A 23,511-nucleotide genomic window follows, 5' to 3' on the forward strand; every position below is an offset into this window, starting at 1 on the left:
AGCTAAAATAATATGAGGACTGTAATGGCTCATTTATTGAATATTATAATAGAAGCTTTTGTTTTCTGTCATTTAGCTGTATAGCTTGTTGGTAGTTATTAAAGCAAGCCTTTCTACTATTAATCAATTAAGTGCTGTGTCAATATTTAAAAGCTTTAGGTTTAAAAATTCAGTTTGTAAGTGCAACAGCAGGGTGCTTTAACTAAAGCTCGTCAAATAGAGGCTGGCTGGAGCATGCTAACTAGCACATTCCAGCAGACTTGATTAAATAGAGCCTGCTCTGATGTGCTCTAACTACAGCACGTTGGAGCAGTCCCAGCACACCTACAGACACCCACCATATCAAATCAGAAAGGGTACACTTCAATAAGAGGCTGAACCCACTTCAGCATTTTTCTGATAATTGAAATGCATAATGAGGGAGAATTTAAGAACAGAATCTTGCATTATTTTTGTACACGAAATAGTGAGATGTATTTCCACTTTTTAAAATCACCTTGGTTATGTCCATCAGCTCAGAATCCAGCTGGGAAATTGCATCTTGTACCGAGGAATGATAAGAATACTGGCGCTGTAATGTTTCCTGTATTTGAAGCTGTATCCTGGCTACCTAGTTAAAAAAATAAATAAATAAAAATACATGTCACAGCAATTTGTTAAAGCAATTGCAGTTGCATCCACTGCTTTTTTGGGGAACAATGCAATTGAGCCTGATCAAATTGTTTACAGATAATTTGTGATAATGCAAGTGACACATTCAGCGACACTAACATATGCATTTTTCAACCTAGCTTAGTGTACTGTTTTTCTTACTTCCATTTTTTCTTCTAGTTCATGTAGAAATTCACCATCTGCAGCTATTGATGATATAGCAGTGGAGCTCTTGGCACTCAGAATGGCACGTGCAAGATATTCAAGTCGCTGCTGAAGTGATATCTCTGTGCTGTAAAAGAAATGTCCAAATTGTAAACCAAACATGAACAAATCTCAAAATAACTACACTCAGGTAAGAGGCAAGTATTTTTTTAGGTGATATCTTTTCTTGGATCAACTGCATACTAGCAATAAAGCTACACAAGCTTCTGAATGCCAGGCATTCTTTCATTCACTAATGTAAGCACTAAGTCTCCTAACTAAATCATGTAACCGATACATGCTTATATGCAGTAAACTCCTCCCTCTGCTGCTCCACACGTACAAAATTATTTTATACAATACACCAGTAGGGACCAACATTTTTGGCACGTTTGTTGCAACTGAAGCCTGGCATCCTCCGAGGGGAACTCTAATCCCCTTCCCCTGCCCAATCTGCTACTCTGCTTTCTGCTCTCTGCCCAATCTGTTGCTGTGCCGTCTGTCCCGATATGCTACCTCCTACACAGAAGCCAACTATGCATGCTGTAAGTGGCACGCTGCTGGCTGGCCACCCCTGCAATATGTAGTGTAATTAAACTGCCACGTAATATTCTACAGCTACATTGCCGTGGGCACTGTTTACTTCTGAATCAACTATGAATAAGATCTTTTAATTTTTTTAAGACAGGAGATACCATATTAAAAGCTAATGTGTTTGATTGATTTCAACCTTTTAGTTCAAGTTCTAGTACTTTCCTCACAGTCCTAAAATCTTTATGGGATGTTCTAGTTTTGCTTCTGCTTTTTTATTTTGTAATCATCTCAATACTAGGAAATTGATCTGGGATGGTGTAAATAAGGATGAACATAACTTGAACAAGGACTGGATTAGATAGCCTGCTGAGGTCCTTCCAGCCTTATTTTTCTATAATTCTAACAAAACAATGATTAGAAACAGTCCATACCTGTGCAGGTCTGCCAACTTAGCTAACACCCTGGCTGCATTACTAAAATTTCTGTTCTTCTCGAAGTATCGCCAGAGTAAATCCATATAACGGACTTTGTTTTGATCAATCTTGGCCATATGCACCAGATGTGGCTCCAAAAACGGGGAGGACACCTGCAAGAGTCATATAAATTAGAGTTATACTCTTATATTTTCAACATCTTTGAAAAAAATGTTCCCATAGCATATGTTTTATCCTGTACTACTACAATCAACCTGTTTGGTTAAAGGAAAGCATACTACAAAATATTCTTTGAAGAGGTTTATTTTGCATGATCTTACCTGTAGCAATTTGTCTGCAAGGTCAGCTTGTATCAGCCAGTTATAGAGCGCAATACTAAAGAGTTCATCTGCTGAACGCTGAGCCAGTCTAAGCATTTGTTCAAACTAAAGAAAGAAAAGCTCAAAGCTGTTATTCCAGAACTGTTCCCATTTTATAAATAGCTCAATGCATACCCTTACACTACTACTACCAATTTCTGTAATCTGTGTGTTAATACCTATATTCCTATGTTGTCATCTAATACTACATTTTTACCCACTGAAACAAATTTGTGCCAAATCCTTTTAGCTACTTTGTAATCCCATGCTTTGATAACATTTTTATAATAAGTTTCATACTACTTGGCAGCCTGTTAAATCAGACCATTTTCTAAAATGTGTAAAAATCAAGACAGATGCAACTTTTCCTTTATTATTAATTTCTTACATGATGTCCAGCTTCTTCATTGCTCAGCATGTTTGGATCAGATGATAACACTGGGGGGCCTGGCTTTTTGGGTACGCTAGGAGACTGAGGAGCAGCTTTACTTTGATTTACCAGTTCCTGAAGCGTGTCAGTAATGCATTTGTAGCTGTTTAACCTGGAAGATACATAAAAGAGAAAAAGAAATCCCCCCATAGCTCAGGTTAGTTATCTGTGGCCTCTTCCTCTAAACAAGCCTGCTACACTGTACTTTGAAAAAAATATTTGTTAAAAAATTAAACTAAAATGTTATTGCATATCCCTGTCAGCTACTTGATGTGACCTATTCTCCCTGCTGAAAGGGCTCTCTCACCAGTCTGCCACTATCTCACTAACAATGGCTAAGCTGGTAACTAGTTGCTAAATTGTTGAGCAGGGACCCTGGTTTTCTCCGACTAAAAATTGCAAATTCTCTGATTAAAAACCCAAAATCAATGATAAAAATTCAAGGCCCCCCACAGCCCCCCCCCGGTATTGCTGGCCCCTCACTCCCCCCAACAGCCGCCTCAGCCCTCCTGATGCCTTTCATCCCCCACAACAGCCCCCCCCGCCACAGGCACAGACGCACACATACAGAGACACTGATACCCACCCCAGCAGGTAAGTGTGTGGGGGGAAGGGGTGGGGTAGGGCAGGGGAAAGGGAAGATCCTGGGGTGACCAGATCAAGAAGGGTGGGGAGCATGCCTCTGTGCCTGCTCCCAGGAGCAGGGCTGGGGGGTGAGGGCAAAGGTGCCCCCCTGCAGGCTGTACATACCCAGGCCAGCCTGATGGGGGGGTTCGCACATAGTAGCCGCTACAGCAACTCTGTTGCTGTGTCCTGTGCTGCCTTCCTGTGGCTAGCTGCAGAGGTTTCTGGGAAAGTGGTGCAGGGTGTGGGAGCGGCAGTGGCTGCCACATGCGGGCCACATGCATGCTGCCCAGCCAAACGGGGTGGGGGGGGCGGCGGGGGGGGAAAGAGTGTGGTGCTCTTCATATGTAACAGCTGCCACTACACTGCCTCTTGTGCCCTGCAGCTGGCTGTGTGGCTCCACGACGGTGCAGAGTGGTAGCTGTGTGCCGGCCACGGGGAGGGGGCTCACACACAGCAGCTGCCACTGCTGCTTCTTGCCTGTGGAGCCATGCCTGTGCAGAGGCAGCCACCGCATGACAGCCCCCCTGTCCGTGGACACGGCTCTGAAGACAAGTGGCAGCGGTGGTGCGAGGCGGTGGCAGACACCCCACCCTCCGCCCCTGCCAGCCAGCCAACCGGGTGGCATGTGTGCGGCTCATATGCGGCAGCCACCACCGCAGCACTGGTGCCATGCTGCTTGGCTGCAAAGCTCTGTGGCTGGTCACAGGAAGGCAGCACAGGGCGTGGCAGTGGCGGCCACTGTGTGTGAACCCCCCAGCCAGCCAGAGCTTGTGCAGCCCTCAACCACCTCCCCACCAGCCCTGCCCTACAACCCCCAAGTCCTACTTACCTCTAGGCTCCAGGGGCGAAAGGCAACCCCGAGCCTGAGCCCAGCCATGGTTGACTCAGAGGCGGAGGTCCCACCCTTCCCCCTCTCCCTCCCCCTCAGGTGGGGCTGGGGGTTTCCTGCCCTTTCTGCAATCAGTTCTCGCAGGCTGGAGCTGTGCCAGCCTGCAAGAGCTCTGCAAAAACAGAGAATCCACAGATTTCTCTGCTAAAAAACAGGGAATCCGTGGTTTCTCTGATAAAAACAGGGAATCTGTGGTTTTCTCCATTTCCCCCATGGGAAACTGGAAACCCAAGTCCCTGCTTATGAGTAAAATACCCTGAAAGCTACTCTTGTATCCTGAAAACTTACCTCTCCTGGAAAGCTTGAAGTCCAACTATGTCCTCCTCTGGTTCTCCATTTTTGTAGAAATGGAGCCCAAGACCTTGAGGATCCTTCTTCTCAGCAGCAGTAAGGGAGAGTTCCACCACACCCTCATAGAAACGCACTTGAAATAGGGAAGAACAAAGAGTCTGGTTACATCAGTACTAAATCTGTTGCAAACTACTGCACAATACTGTATTAAATAGGTCATGCTTTCCATTTTAGCTGTCAAGAGTTACCCCTTTGCTTCTTACATCCCCAATCCTGCAAAGACTTAAACAACATGCTTAATTAGTGGAATTATTCACATGCTTGAAGTTCTGTATTTCTGTGAAATGGAAATTTAAATGAAATTTTAATATTATAGAAGTTGCGTGCATATCTAAAACAATGCATTATTTTCCTCAGCCTGATACAATGACCCAGAAACAGCATGAAACACCACTTACAACTCCATATGGCTATTTTAAAACATGATTTGGCAAAATCAAGTGATGACTGATGTTTTGTTCTCACCTTGCCTATACTGTGCACAGACATTAGCAAGGTCCACTTGATTACTGATCTTTTGGTACTCCTTCAGTGATTCTCTGAGCATTTTCTCTTTTTCCAGTTTGCTCTGAACCTGTCGGGACCGCTGAAGGAGTTCATTTGCCTGCAGGGAAATAATTGAACACAGATGCCATTCCATTAAGTCATGAGAAGGACACCCATCATGGGTATTATGTTTGCAGTAACTCATTTTTAGTTCGCTTACAAATTTCAAAACATAAACAAGACAGGATCTATTATGTCAGGCTTTATAAGAAGGTTTTAAATTTTTTTTAAAAAGGTTATAAGGGATATATGTCAGATTTTAGAAAGACTCTACCTATACTGAGCAAGTGAAAGACCTTTTTTTCCCTGGTCTTGCTAGCTGACTGGTTTAATCTGTAGGGGTATATTTTGGATTAAAAAGTACATTATACCTTGGAACAGACTGCATCATCAGTGCTGTACAGAAGAGGACAGATGTCTTGTAAATGTGTACTGATGCCATCCACAGCAGCATTATCTCTGATGTAACAGTTGATGAGAGATGCTATGAGTGCTCCAGTTAACTCTTTGTCTCTAATTACCAAGTCTTTGAAAGCAGTAATCTTCAAATGTTCTTGCAATTCCTGTAGGAAAAGAACTTTCCAGTAAATTGCCAAAATTCTAACATTTCTGACCAGGACTTTCCCTATATTCAAAAACCTGTACAGATGCGCCCTTCGTGTCTTTTCTTGTTCCTTCACATAAAGTTGCTTTGAAGGTTATCTGCCTGGTATTTTTTTACTATTAGAAACACCTAGTCTCCTAAATTTTCTATGCAGGCTCATTCGTACGCCACAATTTTTACTATACATTTCCCAGAGTTTGTTTTGTAAATACTTTGTTCTTATTTTACAAGAGCCGAAGTCAATATTAAATGCTAAGCAGAATAAAACTAGTCTAATATCAATCAACAATATCTTGAATATGCCAATTAACTTGAGTTGTGACAGCATCACTTTGCATTAAATCTTATTTTGAGTACTTGCAATACCAAGAACACAAATTTCTGAAAATCTCTGCACATTCTACATAGACTGTGAAGTATATTTACAAGAATTAAACTAATACTACTTTTAATATATAGAAATGGTAAATTAAGTTCTGACTTGTTAAATACACTCAAATAAAAAAATATAAAATGATAGTTCATCCCATACCTTCTGAAGTTCACCTACAACAACATTGAACTGATGCTCACAGAGAAGTTTCCACAAAGCCAAAGCTTGGCAGGTTTTGCGAACAAGCTGCTGGATCCCTTGAAGTGAAGTCTTTTCAGTTAATTGTGCCTCTGCTGTAAAGTTGAACAGATTGTGGGTAGTTTATTATGAGGTACTACACCTGCCCTTGAGTTATCATGCTATTTTTAAATCATGATTTTCTTTCTTCCACTGTTGTTTGTGTTTCTTTTCCTAATACTTCTCCGTCAACATTGACCTCAAACTATAAAGCACAAGACCTCTGAAAAAGTTAGTTCTAGAGATGCACAATGATTTTACATAAACATACATGCCAGCTTCAAAATCTATCAGTCCAAATTGGTATGTACTTTTTATTGTTATTTTAAAGACTGCTTATGAGTTAATAAGAAAAATATTAAATGAAAAATTCTGTCAATTGATAATCAGATTAACTGGCAGCATTCTTCAATGCCTAAAAATCAAACTAATAGTGATATATCAAGACCCATGCACCGCAAGGATCTGTAATGATACACTGTGATGAATTTTTTTCTATCCAATATGTTTATTATGTAGGCGAATGGTTTTCACACTCTGTTCCATGGAACCCTGAGGTTTCACAATAGGTTATATCAGGGTACTGCAAAGAAATCTGGGATAATGGTGGAGCAGCCCAAGAGGCAGTGCGCCGCCACTGGTGGGCTGGGCTGCCTGGGTCTGTGGACAGAAGAAGGACTTCCATGGCAAAAGCGATGTGAAAAGATTCTGTGATGTTAAGAAGTTTGAAAACCACCAATGTAGGTGGTCTTCTCAGCAGCTAAACTCTGGCAAGTCTCAGTTAACTCATCTATTAATAAGATCTTCAGTATACATTTGCCTCAGAAAAATTGCTTGAATTAATGTTGTTACATCACTTTGAAAATATAAATTATTATAACTGCTAACAACTTTAAATGTCAACAATTTTAGAAATTGGTGTGGCAAAGTATCCAGAGACATGTAATAAAAGAGGAGAAAGTCAAAGTTAGAGACAACATTCTAGCTTTTATTTTATTCCAAAATTTCTCAGTACACGAAACAAGACATATTGAAAGAACATAAAGTTCTGACTGGGGGCAGATGACAGAACAAGGAGCAATGGTCTCAAGTCACAGCAAGGGAAGTTTCAGCTAGATATTAGGAATACCTGTCTTACAAGGAAGGTAGTAAAGCACTGGAACAGGCTGCTCAGAGAGGGGTGAAATCTCCATCCTTAGAGATTTTTAAGACCTGGCTAGACACAGGCTGGGATGATATAGTTTCATAGATGCTAGGGTCAGAAGGGACCTCAACAGATCATCGAGTCCAACCCCCTACCTAGGCAGGAAAGAGTGCTGGGGTCAGATGACCTCGGCCACATGCCTATCCAGCCTTCTCTTAAAGACTCCCAAGGTAGTTGGGGATGGTCCTGCTTTGAGCAGGGGGCTGGACTAGATGACCTTTTAAGGTCTCTTCTAACCCTAATTTTCTATGATTCTACATGCATCTTCTACATAAAATCCTGACTTTATACTTTGTAAGGGTGAAAACAGTGTAACAAAGCTTTAATATGATTTTTCCCCCAATATAAAGAGAGTCACCATATTTATTTAAATATAAGATGTGACCCTAATTATAAGCCAACCTCTGAATAATCAGATTCTACATACGGAAAATTTATATATTTGATGTAATTTGGTCCATCTTCCACTACTACAGCAGGGAAAATAAACCTTTGCCCTCTGCCCTTCCCCGCCTTCTTTCTTCTGCAGTTCCTGTTCTCCCTGAACACATGGAAGAAAGAACGAAATTTGAAAAAAACTGACCTTGAAATAATCATATCTATAAAAAAATTGCATATAGCACCCACAGACTTAGTTCATTCAGATTTGATATATTTTTGAAACTGCTCCAAGTTTTAGAACAGGCACTCCATGAATACATTTTTAAGCAGAACTTACTTAGAGTACAAACTATGCAAGATATTATTCCAAGGCCAAAAGACTCATGCTCTACTGGTGGGGACTGTGAAGAGGGCATGTTCTGTTCCCTGCTCAGTTTATTGTGTTGGGCCCCAGCAGAATCAACAGCACTTCAAGCCATGATGACCCCACAGCTCAGTAGTGTGTACCCCTTATACCCCGCCCCCAAGAAAAGATACACGTGTTAATTAGCTCCTTGCTCATGATTGGAACCAGGTGTTCTGGTCATGAGTCTTGCGATCCTCCAAAAATGTATATGCAGATGAGGCACAGGGCAGCCTGGTCCAGCTTCACCTCATGGATGGTAGGGCCACACTAATCATATGTGCCAGGCTGAGAGAGGGGCCAATAGAGGAATTCTGGGCAAGCTGTTTGGTGCTCCATTCAATGACGTTTGCCAGACATTTAAGGCTGATAAAGAAACAGGGCTCATCGGAAATGGGAAAGAAGTATGCAGCTCAGTTGTGGCAGTGAAGAGGGAATTGAAATACAGGCAATATGGTGGCTCACCATGACCTGAAAAGGAGTCATTGCTGAAGGGAGCTGCACCTAATAGGCATTAACATACGTTTTATTTAGCTAGGCTAGACCAACTTATCTTTGTGATAGGTTCCCATCAGCTTGTTTGCCCCATATAGGTCATATACTTTATAGTCATGCTCAATGTTGGTTGCATTTAATCAGCTTGGATTTAAGTTCTGGGCACATGCTTCATCCCCAAGACAACTGCATAGAAAAAGCTTCTCTCCATAAAAGCAAATCCAGAAACGCTGCGGCTGATTAGTTACTTATTGTATTTTTGTGTAAAAGGAGAAGCGACATGTGAGCGATTAATAACATACCTAGCGTATCCTTTGGGAACTACTTTGCCCTTGTTTGCTTGTAGCTGCCTATTCTATATAAAGAGCTTTTATTTTATTCTTGCTTTCAACAGAAGAGCTAAGAGACTAGAACCTGCATGCACAGCCTCAGGCTAATTACTTAGAGCTTCTCACCATGGAACTTCCTTTGAAGCTCTTGCTGGACTTGCTGAGAACTTCCACCATCAGGCCGCATGAACCCCAGTAACCTCTGCTGCAAGTTAGCAGGTGTGCTAAAACTGTAATTGAAGAATACAAACTTTGAATATTTATTTAGAAAGAACCTAGAAAGCAGGCTTTTGAGTTTGAGTATGTTCATTTGATTGATGAGGAGAAGATATACTTCTTTTCCCACAGCACCCACATTGGCCTCATATAGACATTCAGTTACTCCTGGAGAAGTTGCTGCTCTCCCAGGACAAGCCACAAGTGCAGATATTCAGGCTTTTTCTCCCAGAGTAAAAGTGCCTGCTTCAAGAGCAAAATAATGGGAACAACAAGGGTTAAAAGAACTCTCCTGGGAGAGCAAAGATCTGTACATGCCAAAGTCCTCCAGCATCTCCCCTCTTCCTTGAAGAGAGATTGTGTTGCTCACTGGACTGCTGCTTCAGCAGGGAGCAGAACACGCCCTGTTCACAATCCTTACATTGTACTGCAGGGAAACACAGGTTAATCATGGGTATTCTGGCCCAAGCCAATGAGGGCTGCTCTTTGTACTGCTGCTATCTACTGCCAAGCAAACTAAGGGAGACTGCAGAGCATGCTGAGATGTGTGTAACAAGGCTCCCCGTGGTCACACAGTGTCAGCACTGCAAGCTCTCCACTATTCAGAGCTTCATTATTTAAATATCTGTATACCCAGTTTTGGGTAAGTTTCTCTACCAGGAAAAAAAACTTGGGAGAATGCTCCCAGATTATTTGAATGCGCGTACGCATCCATTGTTGTACAATATTGTTGTACATTGTTGTACAATATTATCTAGGAGTAGCAAAAAAACCAGCAAGCAAACAACCTCCCCGCAAAAAGTTTTATGTGCCCTTTGTAAATTAAACATATTCAATACTACCTTGGGTTTCCAAGGGCTCCAACTGTTGCAAACTGTGAATTTCTATCCAGAAATTCCTGCAAACCCTTTAGTTCTTGGAGCACAGTTTCTAGTACATGGGATGGAACACTACTTTCAACCTGCAAAAGAAGGATAAAGGGGCTTCTTACAGGTCATCTTTCTGAAACCATTGCAATTTTGAGCTGAAAGGCATGCATGAAACATGTACAGAAAAATAAATGACATTATAATATCATCAGTAGGTCAGCATATTGAGGATATTCAATTAGATTGTGAGGGACCTTAGTGCATCTAAAGCAGTGGGTCTCAACTTTTCTGTACTGACCAGGAGTTGGTACAATCCAGGACTCAGAAAAAATATTTTTATTACGATTAACAGCAAATGCAAGCCAATGAAATGAGTCAATGTGGAGCCCACGCCCTACGTCAGGAGTCTGGTGAAAAGCCTACTAAAAATTGCAAATGTGCCAGTTTGTTTATAGTTAAAGCTGCAGGGGCCATTATAGGAGTTAAAAAAAAAAAAGTCAAATTGCAAATGGCAAGGAAGCATTTACCATTCTCCTGTCCAGCTGTCAACACGAGAAATAGGAGGCATTAAATTACAGTGCAGGGTCTCTTTTCAAATGCAGTGCACTAGGAGATTAAAGCCAATTTCTTTCCCTTTGAGTTTTATACAGATTGAATAAAATATTGGATAACTGCCACTACCAATTAAGGTAAAAATAAAATTATTTAGAGGTAAAAGGTTTTTTTACATCCCGTTCCCAGCCTGCAAAGTACACTTAAATGCAATCAAGAGCCATTTACTATTTCCTTTAACATATCATTAGTAACACAATACAGTTTTTTTTCCTATTAGTTTACTGTGACCATGTTAAAGTGCTCAGGAAAAATAAAATATTTAAAAAAAAAGGATTTAAAACACCACAGCCACTTACTGCAACAACTTCTCGATTGCCACTTTTGAAAACTCTCTCCACAACTATACTGCCATCCCAAATATTTCTGAAACAAGACAATAGTGTGTTAAAAGGCAAATAAAAAAGTATCTTTAGAAAAAATGCTTTTCTAAACTGTTTCTTAATGCATCCTGCCAGAGTTTATGAATAAGGACCCTCCTCCTTTCCTCAGTCCAACCCAAGAATGCAATCACTGTCCATGTCATAAGTAGATATAGACAATTAATGTTCAGTTTCCATTTATTTCTGTTCTAATCAGATATTCCCTAATGATGTTCTCTAATAGATGGTCTCAAATATGCTAGCACAGGGTGGGAAAAACATAGGGTCCATGAGCCAGATTCGGTCCACCAAGCACCTTCACTTGGCCCATGGCACCCACCAACAAATTGTGCCTTGGCCCAGCCCTTTTGCCCATGAGGGTGGAAGTGAGGCACCCACATGTACAAACAGCCACAAACATACCCTATTGCACCTCACTCCCACACTCGTGGCAGAAGTGCTTGGCCTGGCTAGTGTGCACCTTCCGTGTGGGGCTGCTGCTGCCACTGCTGCAGCCCCCAGGGACCTGCTCTGCTTCCCTGGTCTCCTGCTGGCTCAAGGCAGTAGGTAGGGAAGCAGCGGGAGGGGAGCTGCAGTTGGGTGGGAGCATTAAGTGGGGGCTAGCGGAAGTGTGGAGCTTGGGTGGGCAGTGCATGGGTGTGAGGGAAGGTGAGGGAGGGGTGTGGGGGCTCCCCATTCTCTCCCAATGGTGCGCAGCCTCTGCGCTCCCTGCCACTCGCATGTAGCCCTCACACACACGCAGCATGGGAGGGAAGCCCCATGTGTTGGAGCTGGCTGCTTTCCCCACCAGGGCTGTGCAGCACCAGAGAGAAGCCTCAGGAGCTAGAGCCAGCTGACTTCCTCACCCCAGGGGAAGATGTCAGGGACTTCCAACCCCTGCAGCGCAGCCCTGAGAAGGAAGGCAGCTGGCTTCAGCATGCAGGGCTTCCCTCCTCTACCTGGTGAGTGCAGGCTGTGTGCGAGTGGCAGGGAATGCTGGCAATAGACCGCCCAGTGGAGGCTGCGTCCCTTGCTGTGATGTGCAACGTTGGCAAGAGCCGTGCCCTACCGGGCACCAGTGCCCTGAGTGCCCCCCCAACCTGCTGCTTCTCCATGGGGGAAATGTGTATATGTGGGGGTGTGGGGATCCCCCACAACCCCCCAACATACCCTATGTCCCCCCCACAGCCACACCCCTTCACAAACCCTCCACACACCCCACCCTACATACTCTACACATACCATACACCCACCCACAAACCCCACTACACATACGCCCACCCACTCCCACACAACCACCACACCCCACCATACACCCACAATATAGAAGACTAAGAACTTATTTTTGAGTTATTATGCAATCACCTCTATACACACTACGTAAACAATAATCATGACAAAAAAAGTCACAATAAAATCAAAATATGTTATAGTAGTAGTTTGACTTTTAGTGTATGATTTGGTTTTTTCTGGTTCTAAGATGGCAATCACCCTCAGGGCAAAGCTGGCATGGTCATGGAGCCACCAGGGGCATCGCTGACACCCCTGGGGATCTCGCCCTGCGACACTAGTATCGAATGTGGTATTTTAAAATATTTTCTCCAAGGATGTTGTTTTATCCAAGGATCCTAGCAGCTAGTGATTCAATCATCCTCTGAAGTGCTTGGGATACTCGTTTCCTAAGAACCTTACTTCAAGTAAAGGATATGCAGTTCCTCACAGGGTTAGAATCTAGGAAAAGCATTTGTAGGGCTGTTTCTACAGACAACTGATTGCTGAATTAAGACCTAAATTGTTTTCTGCCCTGCCTATTCATAGAATGTATTAGAAGAGCAGTGAAGGGAATACGGTGGGATATTATATAAACAAGGACCAAAGGAAACAGATGGAGGACTTAAGGGAGAAAGCATGATTAAAAAAATCCCAACACCCTAGCTACTCCCTCTAATTTGTGTGATGGCGCACACAGAAGATACAGATACAAGAGTCTGGAAGAGGAAAGGAGGCCAATAGATTGGCCTCACATTGTAATGGTTAATAAGAAACCTGACTGATTATATCAGTCTGCTGGAATTTACCTTATCGGTCATATAAAATGTGTGATTTAACTACAATACATACAGTATCAGAAAACAAATATTAATCGTTTTATGGATGGAATAACTATGAAAGTAATCAAATGAAAGAATATCTTTCACAAATAACTCACCCTATAATGCGAGCGAAGTATATGCAGATGCCATTGTGTTTTCCAGAAAACACTATTTCTGGGCCCATCATACCACTAATAGATGCACCAACCTGAGACATGGAATTCCCTGAAGCAAACATAGGGGTCGACATACTGGGAGGTTGCAAGCCTGGGATAAAGACACACACATTACTTCAACTACTTTTGATATAAACAAAAAAAGTCAAGTCGAGAAAATACCAAAAATCTAGTCTAGTAAAATAAAATTAAAAAACCTACCTTGTACTGGTGTTGACAGAAAGCTTGGATTAGGATATAGACTATCAGCAGGTATAGGGGAACCTAGGAAAGAAACAACAAATGAACAACATATGAATTTATTATACCCTCAAAAATGTGTTAGAAGAATATTAAAGGTTACCAATTCAAGCATTCAACTTGAGAAACACCAGAATTCAAGATTACCCATGTAACTGTAACTAGACTTCCTTCTGTGCATTATGATATGGTTTTTAATTACATACCTTTATTTCTACAGGACTCAACTCATCCAGGGCAAGGGGTAGATGATGCGCTCTGAATGGTTTAGCTACGGAACCTGAACCTGTTCAGCCGCTGCAAGAGAAGGCTGAGAGGAAATCTGGTGGCCGTCTATAAACTGGCTAAGGGAGACCAGCAGGCAATGGGAGAGTCCCTGTTCCCCCGAGCATGACTGGGAGTAACAAGGAATAACAGCCATAAGTTGATGGAGAGTAGATTCAGGCTAGACATCAGGAGGCACTACTTCACAGTCAGGGCGGCTAGGATCTGAAGCCAACTTCCAAGCGAAGTGGTGCTTGCTCCTACCCTGGAGGTCTTCAAAAGGTGGCTAGATAAACACTTTGCTGGGGTCATTTGACCCCAGCATTCTTTCCTGCTCATAGCAGGGGGTCGGACTTGATGATCTGCTCAGGTCCCTTCCGACCCTACCAATTATGAAACTAAGAAACTATTCAGCATTTTTGTATTCTTGTCTTTTCTTGGTAGACTACATACCTTACTTATAGCACACCATCCTACAGTAATTAATACAGAATTAATGCCCTTGTAAGCTTTTTTATGTGATTGCTAGCATCTGTGTTCTTCTAATTCTGCCCCTAATGTGCACTCCCACCGTATGTTCACTATAGTAACCTGTATCCTTACCATAAATAAAGATTTTACCTTCACAATACCTCTACGAAGACAGTAGATTTCACTGCCATTTTATACATGGGGAATGAGGTGAACATTAAAAGACAACACCTCAAGAAAAATATGCATTTGCAAGCACCCAATTTAAGATGGCCAGGGCCTGAATTTTCAGAGTACATTGTATTACGTGGCATTTGATATGTTCAGAGCAGAACTTTCATTGTCTTCAGTTGAAGTTACAAACGTTCAGCATTTTTGTGACTCAGGACCCAAGCGTCTAAAATTGAGTACCCAGAAAAGGATGAAAACATTTACCCAGGAAAACCATGGCAGTATCAAGGCCGAGGAAGAAACAGAACCCAAATCTCCAGTGTGACATTTAACTGCTTCAATCACAAGGCAGTTCTGGCAGTTTCAGCCTGCAAGGGGCTGCTTGGGGCTGGAGGGAGTGGGAGGAGGGTGATCAGGCAGGGGGTGCCATGTGCATGTGCCTGGTAGTCAGGCAAGGTGGAGAACAGCCCCGCAGCTCCCTGCAAGTAAGTCTATGGGGGGGTGTCCCTTTAGATTTGTGCACCCACACTAGGCATGGGGCTGCAGTCTGGCTGGACCGGCACTGGCAGGGGGCTGTGGACTGGGAGTGAGGAGCACCAGCAGGGCCAGGGGGCCATTTTTTACTTAAACTATTTACTGGGTCAGGACTGGCCACTGAGGTTTACAAATGGGTCCTGGTACAAAAGAGGTTGAGAACCACTGCCTTAGAGAACTATAAGAAAAGTCAAGCCTAGTTTAGCAATATAATCATAGCTCCTTGTTAAATTCATAGAATCATAGAAAATTAGGGCTGGGAGGAACTGCAAGGTGTCATCTAGTCCAACCACCTGCCTGAGGCAGGATCATCCCTACTAAAATCATCCCATATAATCCATTGTTTAACCCCTTAGCAAAACTATACAGTAAGCCCTGACAACTGTTAGGACTCCCTGAGCAAAGCATGAATATGGCTAAAATAAAGGGGGCAGGATGGGTAAAAATTAGGGTCCTTTTGGATGAGAGTCTTATAGATGGTTACATTAAAACTTTCTGGCCCATAAACAGATACGAACAATATTCAACACACTCTACCCTAATTAGCAGGAAGTTCAAAGGTGAGGGAGGAGACCAATTCTAATTTATGGAAGCACTACAATGAATGAAAACTATGCACTGAGGACTGAAGAGAAGTGAACATACATGAAGTTGTGAAAATGCATCAACAGTTAAGGGAAAAAGAAATCACCAACATACTACTTACTGCCAGAAACCGGAGAGCCCAAGATAGGTCCTACGTTGCTTGGAGGAGGTAAAGCTGACGGAAATCGCATTTGTGCTTCTCCACCATACCTAAAGTTTGTAGACAAAAATTGATCTCTATACATGTCATACATAGACCATTCAGTTTCGAGGCCTTACTTCATTAGAAGTGGGCTAAACCAGAAATAAATACAATTTTTGTTTCTTGGAACTGAAACAGTGACTTATGTTTCCAACAAAAGTGTTTGTGACTGCATTTCAGTGTGGGGTAATAATTCTGTATTTGATTCTGTGACTAATGAGATAGGAAACAGATTAGTTATTACAGACAAAAATTAGCTGTGTTCTCAACTTTTTTTTTTTTAGAGTCAAGGCAGCCCCTGGAAAATGCCAGTTCTTAGGTTTCATTCATTTTTTTTTTTTAATATAACAAAAACATGGCGTAATTATTATTCTGTTGTGAAGAACACAGGAAAACGACAACAGGTCAGAATGGTTTTGACACTATGGATTTCTATTTGAAATCTATTGGTTTATCTTGTGAACCATGGTTTACACACTCACCTAACGCTAACATTTTGTGGCACCCTACAGCACCCCTGAAAGGACCATACCCTGGTTGAGAATAACTGAATTAGACAAACTGTTCCAAATTGTTTTTATTTCTTGATCTATATCATTAGGTAACAGCATGTTAGGTATCAGCAAAGGTTGATAACTTAAAAATCAAGAGAAAAAATGTTTAGCACTCATTTTTAAGTAGGGGCTAGTCTACACAGGAAAATTAATAGAATTAAAGACAGAATATGGATTCACAGCAGAAAATTAAGCTAATTTGGAAGCAGGCTATGCACACAGAAAACAAATCAGGAATAATTATTTTGAACTAACTCCCTATGTGTATAAGACATAGGTAAACAGATACTGGTTGCATTCCAAATACATGTGCTATCAAGTTTCTTGAACAGCTTACATAAGTTTAAGATAATACTTAGGCACAGAAAAGAACCCAAATAATTCCTTCCCAGCTTTTGTGAAAATCCAGGACAGTCCCCAAATTGACAAACTCACCGGAAAAAGGCTCGGGTAGCCCAGGCAGATACTTCTCTATCACAAGCAGCAGTAGAGCAGGCAAGAATAAGGCAAGTAGCACAGGCCTGGTCTTCCTGCAGACAATAATGCTTTCTATCAGTGTGATGATTTAGACCACATTACTAAAAAAATATGTTTCCTCCTCACAAAATAGTCAAGGCTCCTTTTGCCTCTTTTCAGTTCAACAGCAAGGAAAGAGAGTTTTTTAATTAAGAAGAGTCAAGCACAAAAAGAGATCCTGCTGTAGCAGGTAAACTGATCCATGAAAGCTTACCACATATTCTTCATTCTTTCAAGCCTAAACAAGAACTGGTAGGTGAAATATATGGAAGCTGTTTTACAGGTATGGGTAAGAAAAATCTGTATAATTTAAATATTTACCCATTATATACATTAAAGACAAAAGATTAAATAGATCACTAAAAACATCTTACCTTAATTCTCATTAAATCCCACTGAAATTTAATATTAGTTATACCAGGAGTTTGCAACCTCTAGCATGGGTGCCAGAACCTGGCACGTGAAGGCATTTTGTTTGGCATGTGGACCTTGGAGGCAGATGGTGGGGAAGAAGTTAGGGCTGCACTGCCACAAGGATCAGGCCCCTTGTGGCTCCCTTGCCTTCTGCCACCAACACCTTATAAGTCAAGGTTGCAGGTGTTTTCGGCACTCTGCCCGAAAATATTGCCGACCCCTGACTTATACCGTGAAATATAAAATTAAGGACTAAGTGCGCCTGTGTGCAAATATAATAATCATACATTTCTATTTCTAGCTTGTTCATTACGTACATTCTAATAAAAAAAATTGTGGATTCTATGTATTTGCAGCCGCTGAAGCAACCAGTTTCTCTCTGAAAAGCTGAACTCCTAGGATAATAATACCCCCTTCCCTCCTAAGTTAACCTTCTAAAATAAGTAGTGCATTCCAAATTCCCGTCATAGTTCCGTGTTTGTCATTTAAAGGAAACAATCACAGGGAAAACAATATTAGACTTCCATTTCTGGACCTTATAAATATGGTTAATTATCTTCTCTTATTACTCTATCCTGTTTGCCCAACAAATAAAGCAGTATTTGGTTGGCCTAAACACTGTAGTTCCAGCTCTTGGCAAGATGGACATTTTTTTTTTAGATCCTCAGATGATATGGCAGGGAGTGCTATACAAGCAGTCAGATACACAAGTTAAAAAGAGCTGCATAAAGCTTTGGTAGCTGATTCGATTCAGAGGAGATCTGGCCCTATTCGGGGACCAAATCTCTGAATCCAAGTTGAATCAGGAGACCAAGTAAAAGCTCCAAATTGATTCGAAGCATCCAAATCGATTTGGAAAAGATTCAGTTGATTGGAAGATTCGGCCATAGACTAAATAGGCAGCTGATAGCTGCCTCCAGGTAGTAAGTCTGTTGCGGGTGGGAGAGGGAAGGGGCATGGTGAAGGTGGGGATTGGGGCTGGGACAAGTTGCCCAACTAAGGCAGGGGGGAACATTACTCAGGGAGAGGGACGGGGTGGGGCACAGGACGTGGGTGTGGGAGCACTGGAAGTAGGGGCTCATGCAGGGCAGGGGGGTGGGATGTGGGCATGGCTCGCTCCAGGCGGAAGGGAGCAAGTGGCAGCAGGGCAGAGCACCAGCTCCCAGTACTGCTGCACCCACATCCCATGCCCTCCCACACCTACTGGCAAGAGGCAGCAGGGCAGAGCCCCCTGCTTCCTGCGCTGATGCAGGTACAGTAGCACTGGCAGCAGGGGCTCTGCCCTGTCACCACCCAGAGTGAGCCACACCTGCATTGCACCCCCACCTGCACCAGCTGGGGAAGCAGCAGCTGCAGGGAATAGCTCCCACAGCTCGCCACCACCGGGGCAGAGGCAGGCATAACCAGAAGAGCTGCGGGAGAAGCCCCCATGGCTGCCCTGCCTCCCGGCACTTGAAAAAAAATCACCTCCCCCCCCCCCCCCCAAAAAAACCAAAACCAAACCAAACCCACAACCCCTGCACTCATCAGCTGCAGCAGCAGCAATTGGGGCCTCTGGGAGCTTGTGGCAGAGCCCCCTCCCCACACCGTTGCAGCGTGAGCCAGTGGGGGCCAGCGAGATCATCCCCATTCTGCTTGGCACCTGTATAACAACTGCCTCATGGCATGGGTGCAGCGCAGCTCAGCAGGCGCTGCATGCTGTCTGAGAGTTGGGGCAGCTCTGTGCATCAGCTGGAGCCCAGCACCACTCAGCCCCAGCTCCCAGACACTGCGTGGTGCCATTACATGGGGCAGCTGCCTCGTGGGTGCCAGGTGGGGGCGATCCCTGCTGCCCCTCACTGCCCTGCGCTGTGCAGAGAGGGCTCTGCTATGAGCATCCAGAGGCCCCAATCACCGCAGCCAGTGAGTGCGGGGCTTTTTTTATTTTTTTTGATTCCCAGACTGCTGGGGCTAGGCGAGGGGGCCATAGGGGCAAGGCCAGGTGGGGGCGTGATCAGGGAGTGAGGTATGCACAGAGAGGCCTCTGCCAGAAGGCGCCACAGCCCCTGCTACAGCCAGTAAGCATGGGGCTCTCTTTTTTCATTTTTATTTCTTAAAGTGCCATGAGGCTGGGGCCAGGCAGGGCAGTCATGGGGGCTTCTCTTGTGGCTCCTCCTGCCTGGGGAGAGGCAGGCGCAGCTGGAGGAGCTGCTTGGCTGTGCCTGCCTGTCTATGGCCGATCCGAATCACCAGATCTGTAAATCAGCACCGAATCTTACAAAGCTGATTTGGCCGAATCAATTTAGGACAGCGATCTGAACTGAATCATTGTCCTCTGAATTGGCTGAATCAGAATTCAAATCAACTACTTCCCTATTCACACAGGCCTGAAGTTAAATGACAATTAACATTCCTGTAGTCAAAAGAACAGCCACACTTACTCAATGGACAGACTAAGGTATCTGATTACACTTGCACTGAATACATGCTTGCTTTTCATGGTAAGATAAAGAGTCCTACCTGATGCAACTTGAAAAACCTTTCAATTTCTTCTCCATCACCACTGACATTGCTAACAAGGAGATGTCGTAGTTGATCTACAGGTCTGAGTTTGTGAAACATAAAGCTCCCCTAGAGAAAAATAAAACAATTCAAAATTTGAAACAAAAATATATTCTACTTTTAAACTGACAGATATCCAATACACTCATCCTTAACACACTAGGGGCTTGCATTCATTACAGTGTTAGCATAAAGTACAACTTGAGTGTTGTTTATAATTGAAGTCCCATTCACCCACAAAAATCTGTAGCTCAAAAGCAGCAGGGTTATATTAGCTTCACTGAGTTCTGGGTTGTGTGGCTAAACTGCTAGCAAAGCTAGCTTGGACATTCTTCTACACCCCTCAGTTTTCAGTGAAAATATACTCTCTTTCCTCACTGCTTGTACTCTTGGCTGCGTGTGTCCCACTATTTCTGAGTATCTCCACTCCAAGATACTCTAGGATTCTCTCTCAGTCAACTGTAGCAATTACAGGAGATATTTTCCTTCAGGGAAATGGTAAGAAAGGCACAGGAAGAAAATACATGCTCAAATAACCTTGCCTACAACTTCACTGCAAAGTGTAGGGGTTCCAGACTGAACTAAAGCACAGTAGGTGCTTTAACTTATATCTTCTCTCCCCCTACCTGTGTAAGGCTGCATAGGTTCAAAGAACAAACAAGCATGGGAGGCCTTCTCAATCTCCCTGAGAAAGCAGGGCAATCAGCTAGTACCTCAGGTGTCTGTACACGAATGTGCGGAGCCTGGGAAACAGGGAGAACTGGAACTTCTTGCACAGACACAGAACTATGATATATTTGGAATAACAGAGAATTTGTGGAATAGCTCACATGACTGGAGTACTGTCATGGATAGGTGTAAACTGATCAGTAGCAGAAGAACATACTCAGAGCTCCAGTAGGAAACTGGAGATAGACTTATTGAAAGTCTCTGGGTTAGGGTCAGAGGGAGAGCAACAAGGGTGATGTGGTGCCGGTCTGCTATGGACCAGTGGACAAGGAGGAAGTGATGGATGAGGCTTTCTTCAAACAGCTAGCAGAAGCTTCCCCACCACAGGCCCTGGTTCTCATGGGGGACAACTAGCTGCTAGCACGGGATGTGAAGGGTAACATGAAGGGTTTCTACAAGCACATCAGCAACAAGAGGAAGATAAGGAAAATTGCAGGTCTGTTACTGATGGACCAACCTAGTGATATGGAAAAGGCTGAAGTACTCGGTGCTTTTTTTTTAACCTTAGTCTTCACAGGCTACTGCATCTCACAGCAGTTTGAAGAGGTGAACAGCCAACAGTAGCAGAACAGGTTAGGGACTACTTAGAAAAGCTGGATGGGTATAAGTCCATGGGGCTGAACACAATGCACCCAAGCTTGCTGAGGAAGTTAGCCAATGTGATTGCAGTCAAGGGCCATTATCTTTGAAAACTTGTGGCAATTGGGAGAGTTCCTGGATGAGTGGAAAAGGGCAAATACAGTTCCTATCTTTAAGAAAGAGAAGGAGGAAGATCTGGGGAACTACAGACCAGTCATCCTCACCTCAGTCCCTGGAAAAATCATGGAGCAGATCCTCAAAGAATCCATTTGTAAGCTCTTGGAGGAGAAGGTGATTAGGAACAGTCAGCATGGATTAACCAGGGACAAGTCATGCCTGATCAACCTGATTGCCTTCTAGGATGAAATGACTGGCTTCACGGATACTGGGAGACCAGTGGATGTGTTATAGCTGGACTTTAGCAAGGCTTTTGATATAGTCTACCACAACATTCTCGCCAGCAAGCTAAGGAAGTATGGGTTGGATGAATGGACTGTAAGGTGGATAGAAAATTGGCTGAATGATCAAGCTTGAATGGTAGTAATCAATGGCTCTATGTCTAGTTGGCAGCCAGTATCAAGTAGAGTGCCCTAGGGATCAGTCCTGGGGCCAGTTTTGTTCAATGCCTTCGTTAACAAATTTGGAAGATGGGATGAAGTGCACCCTCAGCAAATTTGCAGATGACACCAAACTGGGGGAAAAGTAGATACACTGAATACGGCTAGGATTTAGAGAAACCTAGACAAATTGTAGGATTGAATCAAACATTTCATAAAATTCAGTAAGGACAAGTGCAAAGTCCTGCACTTCAGATGGAAGAATCCCATGCACCAGTACAGGCTGGGGACTGATTGGCTGGGAAGCAGTTCTGCAGAAAAGGACCTGGGAGTTACAGTAGACAATAACCTGAATACAAGCCAACAGTGTGTTCATGTTGCCATGAAGGCTAATGGCATACTGGACTGCATTAGTAGGAGCACTGCCAGCAGAGCAAGGGAAGTGATTCTGCCACTATTCAGCACCAGTGAGGCCACATCTGGAGTACAGTGTTCAGTTTTGGGCCTTGCACTACAGAAAGGATGTGGGCCAATTGGAGATAGTCCATTGGAGGGTAACTATAATGGCAAGAGGGCTGGGGCATGCAACTTCTGAGGAGAGGCTGAGGGAACTGGGCTTATTTAGTCTAGAGAAGAAAAGACTGAGGAGGGATTTAATAGCAGCCTTCAACTACCCTACTTCAGAAGGGTTCTGAAGAGGATGGAGCTAGACTGTTCTCAGTGGTGGCAGATGACAGAACAAGGAGCAATGGTCTCAAGTTGCAGCAAGGGATTAGATTAGATATTAAAAAACACTTTCTCCCTAGAGGGTAGAGGGCAATGGAGCAGGTTATCCAGAAAGGCTATGGAATCTGCATCCATAGAGGTTTTTAAGATCCAGCTAGACAAGACCTTGGCTGGGATTATATAGCTGGATGGTCTGGTTTTGAGCAGGCAGTTGGACTAGATGACCTGCTGAGGTCCCTTCCAACCCTAGTATTCTATGGGCTGGAGGGTTCTGCAAAAGCTGTCATGTAGAAATGCATATCACAGGACAACTACAAGCTGAAGTCTTGGTTAGCAGAAATTTCGCCTGCTAATCAGATTGCCCTGTGCAGCTCAAGCTTTGTTTTTAGTGCAGCTACACTTACTTAGACTAGCTGTTGCAAGCCCTGGGTTACAATAGCCCAGTCCTTAAAATTCTGCAGCATTTCTATAGCACGTGCAAAGCACGCACCTGTACATTTTCTATGCAAGTGCTGTGTTGTGATGGGATCAGCTTCTCAAGACAATCTGGCCGTAAAACACTGAGTCTGTTAACGGAATTGGCAAATGGGTCCTAACATTGTTCCCTTCACCCCACCTTCATTATTGGTCACAATCCTACATAATTACTCACACGACTAGCCATTAGTAGGAATGGGCTGCTCATTAAACTTTACATTTATGTTTCTTTTCTAATTTCCAAACACTGTAATACATACCTGGGCTGACAACAGGACAAATTTCTTTGGTGGCAGCATATGCTGTTGTACAACAACAGGTGAATCAGTTATGGGGATAATGTCCTTATTTAGTGGTGTTATAATCTTTTGAACCTTAAACTCATCGATGGAAGAAAGAGCCCACGAATGCCCATCAACACGCGTGGTCATCTGAATGAGAAATGAATTTGGTCAAAAGTCTGATAGAGAATGCATTTTGTAAATCTATGGTAATATCTTACAAATCATTTAAAACCACATGGGACAGAAATTGAACAACTAGAATTCTCTAAAATAAACCGTTGCCTAAAA

At 43.2% G+C, this 23,511-nt stretch overlaps 1 protein-coding gene across 1 annotated transcript in view; it reads right to left on the minus strand.

Moving 5' to 3' along the window:
- Positions 1-23,511, minus strand: part of NUP155 (nucleoporin 155) — a 69,352-nt gene that overhangs the window by 19,297 nt on the left and 26,544 nt on the right. Inside the window, exons 13-30 of the mRNA XM_090037958.1 lie at positions 23,200-23,370; positions 19,830-19,940; positions 16,836-16,930; positions 15,766-15,854; positions 13,581-13,643; positions 13,320-13,470; positions 11,048-11,114; positions 10,110-10,228; positions 9,178-9,281; positions 6,162-6,295; positions 5,397-5,588; positions 4,945-5,083; positions 4,417-4,552; positions 2,571-2,724; positions 2,144-2,248; positions 1,821-1,975; positions 814-943; positions 497-610 (exon numbers count right to left, since the gene is read on the minus strand). Of these exons, the coding sequence (XP_089894084.1) occupies positions 497-610; positions 814-943; positions 1,821-1,975; positions 2,144-2,248; positions 2,571-2,724; positions 4,417-4,552; positions 4,945-5,083; positions 5,397-5,588; positions 6,162-6,295; positions 9,178-9,281; positions 10,110-10,228; positions 11,048-11,114; positions 13,320-13,470; positions 13,581-13,643; positions 15,766-15,854; positions 16,836-16,930; positions 19,830-19,940; positions 23,200-23,370 (2,229 nt within the window). The remainder of the gene's footprint in view (positions 1-496; positions 611-813; positions 944-1,820; positions 1,976-2,143; positions 2,249-2,570; positions 2,725-4,416; positions 4,553-4,944; positions 5,084-5,396; positions 5,589-6,161; positions 6,296-9,177; positions 9,282-10,109; positions 10,229-11,047; positions 11,115-13,319; positions 13,471-13,580; positions 13,644-15,765; positions 15,855-16,835; positions 16,931-19,829; positions 19,941-23,199; positions 23,371-23,511) is intronic.

This window comes from Crocodylus siamensis, chromosome 3 (assembly GCF_052110815.1).
Source record: "Crocodylus siamensis isolate JL-2025a chromosome 3, ASM5211081v1, whole genome shotgun sequence".
NCBI classification, from domain to species: domain Eukaryota; kingdom Metazoa; phylum Chordata; order Crocodylia; family Crocodylidae; genus Crocodylus; species Crocodylus siamensis.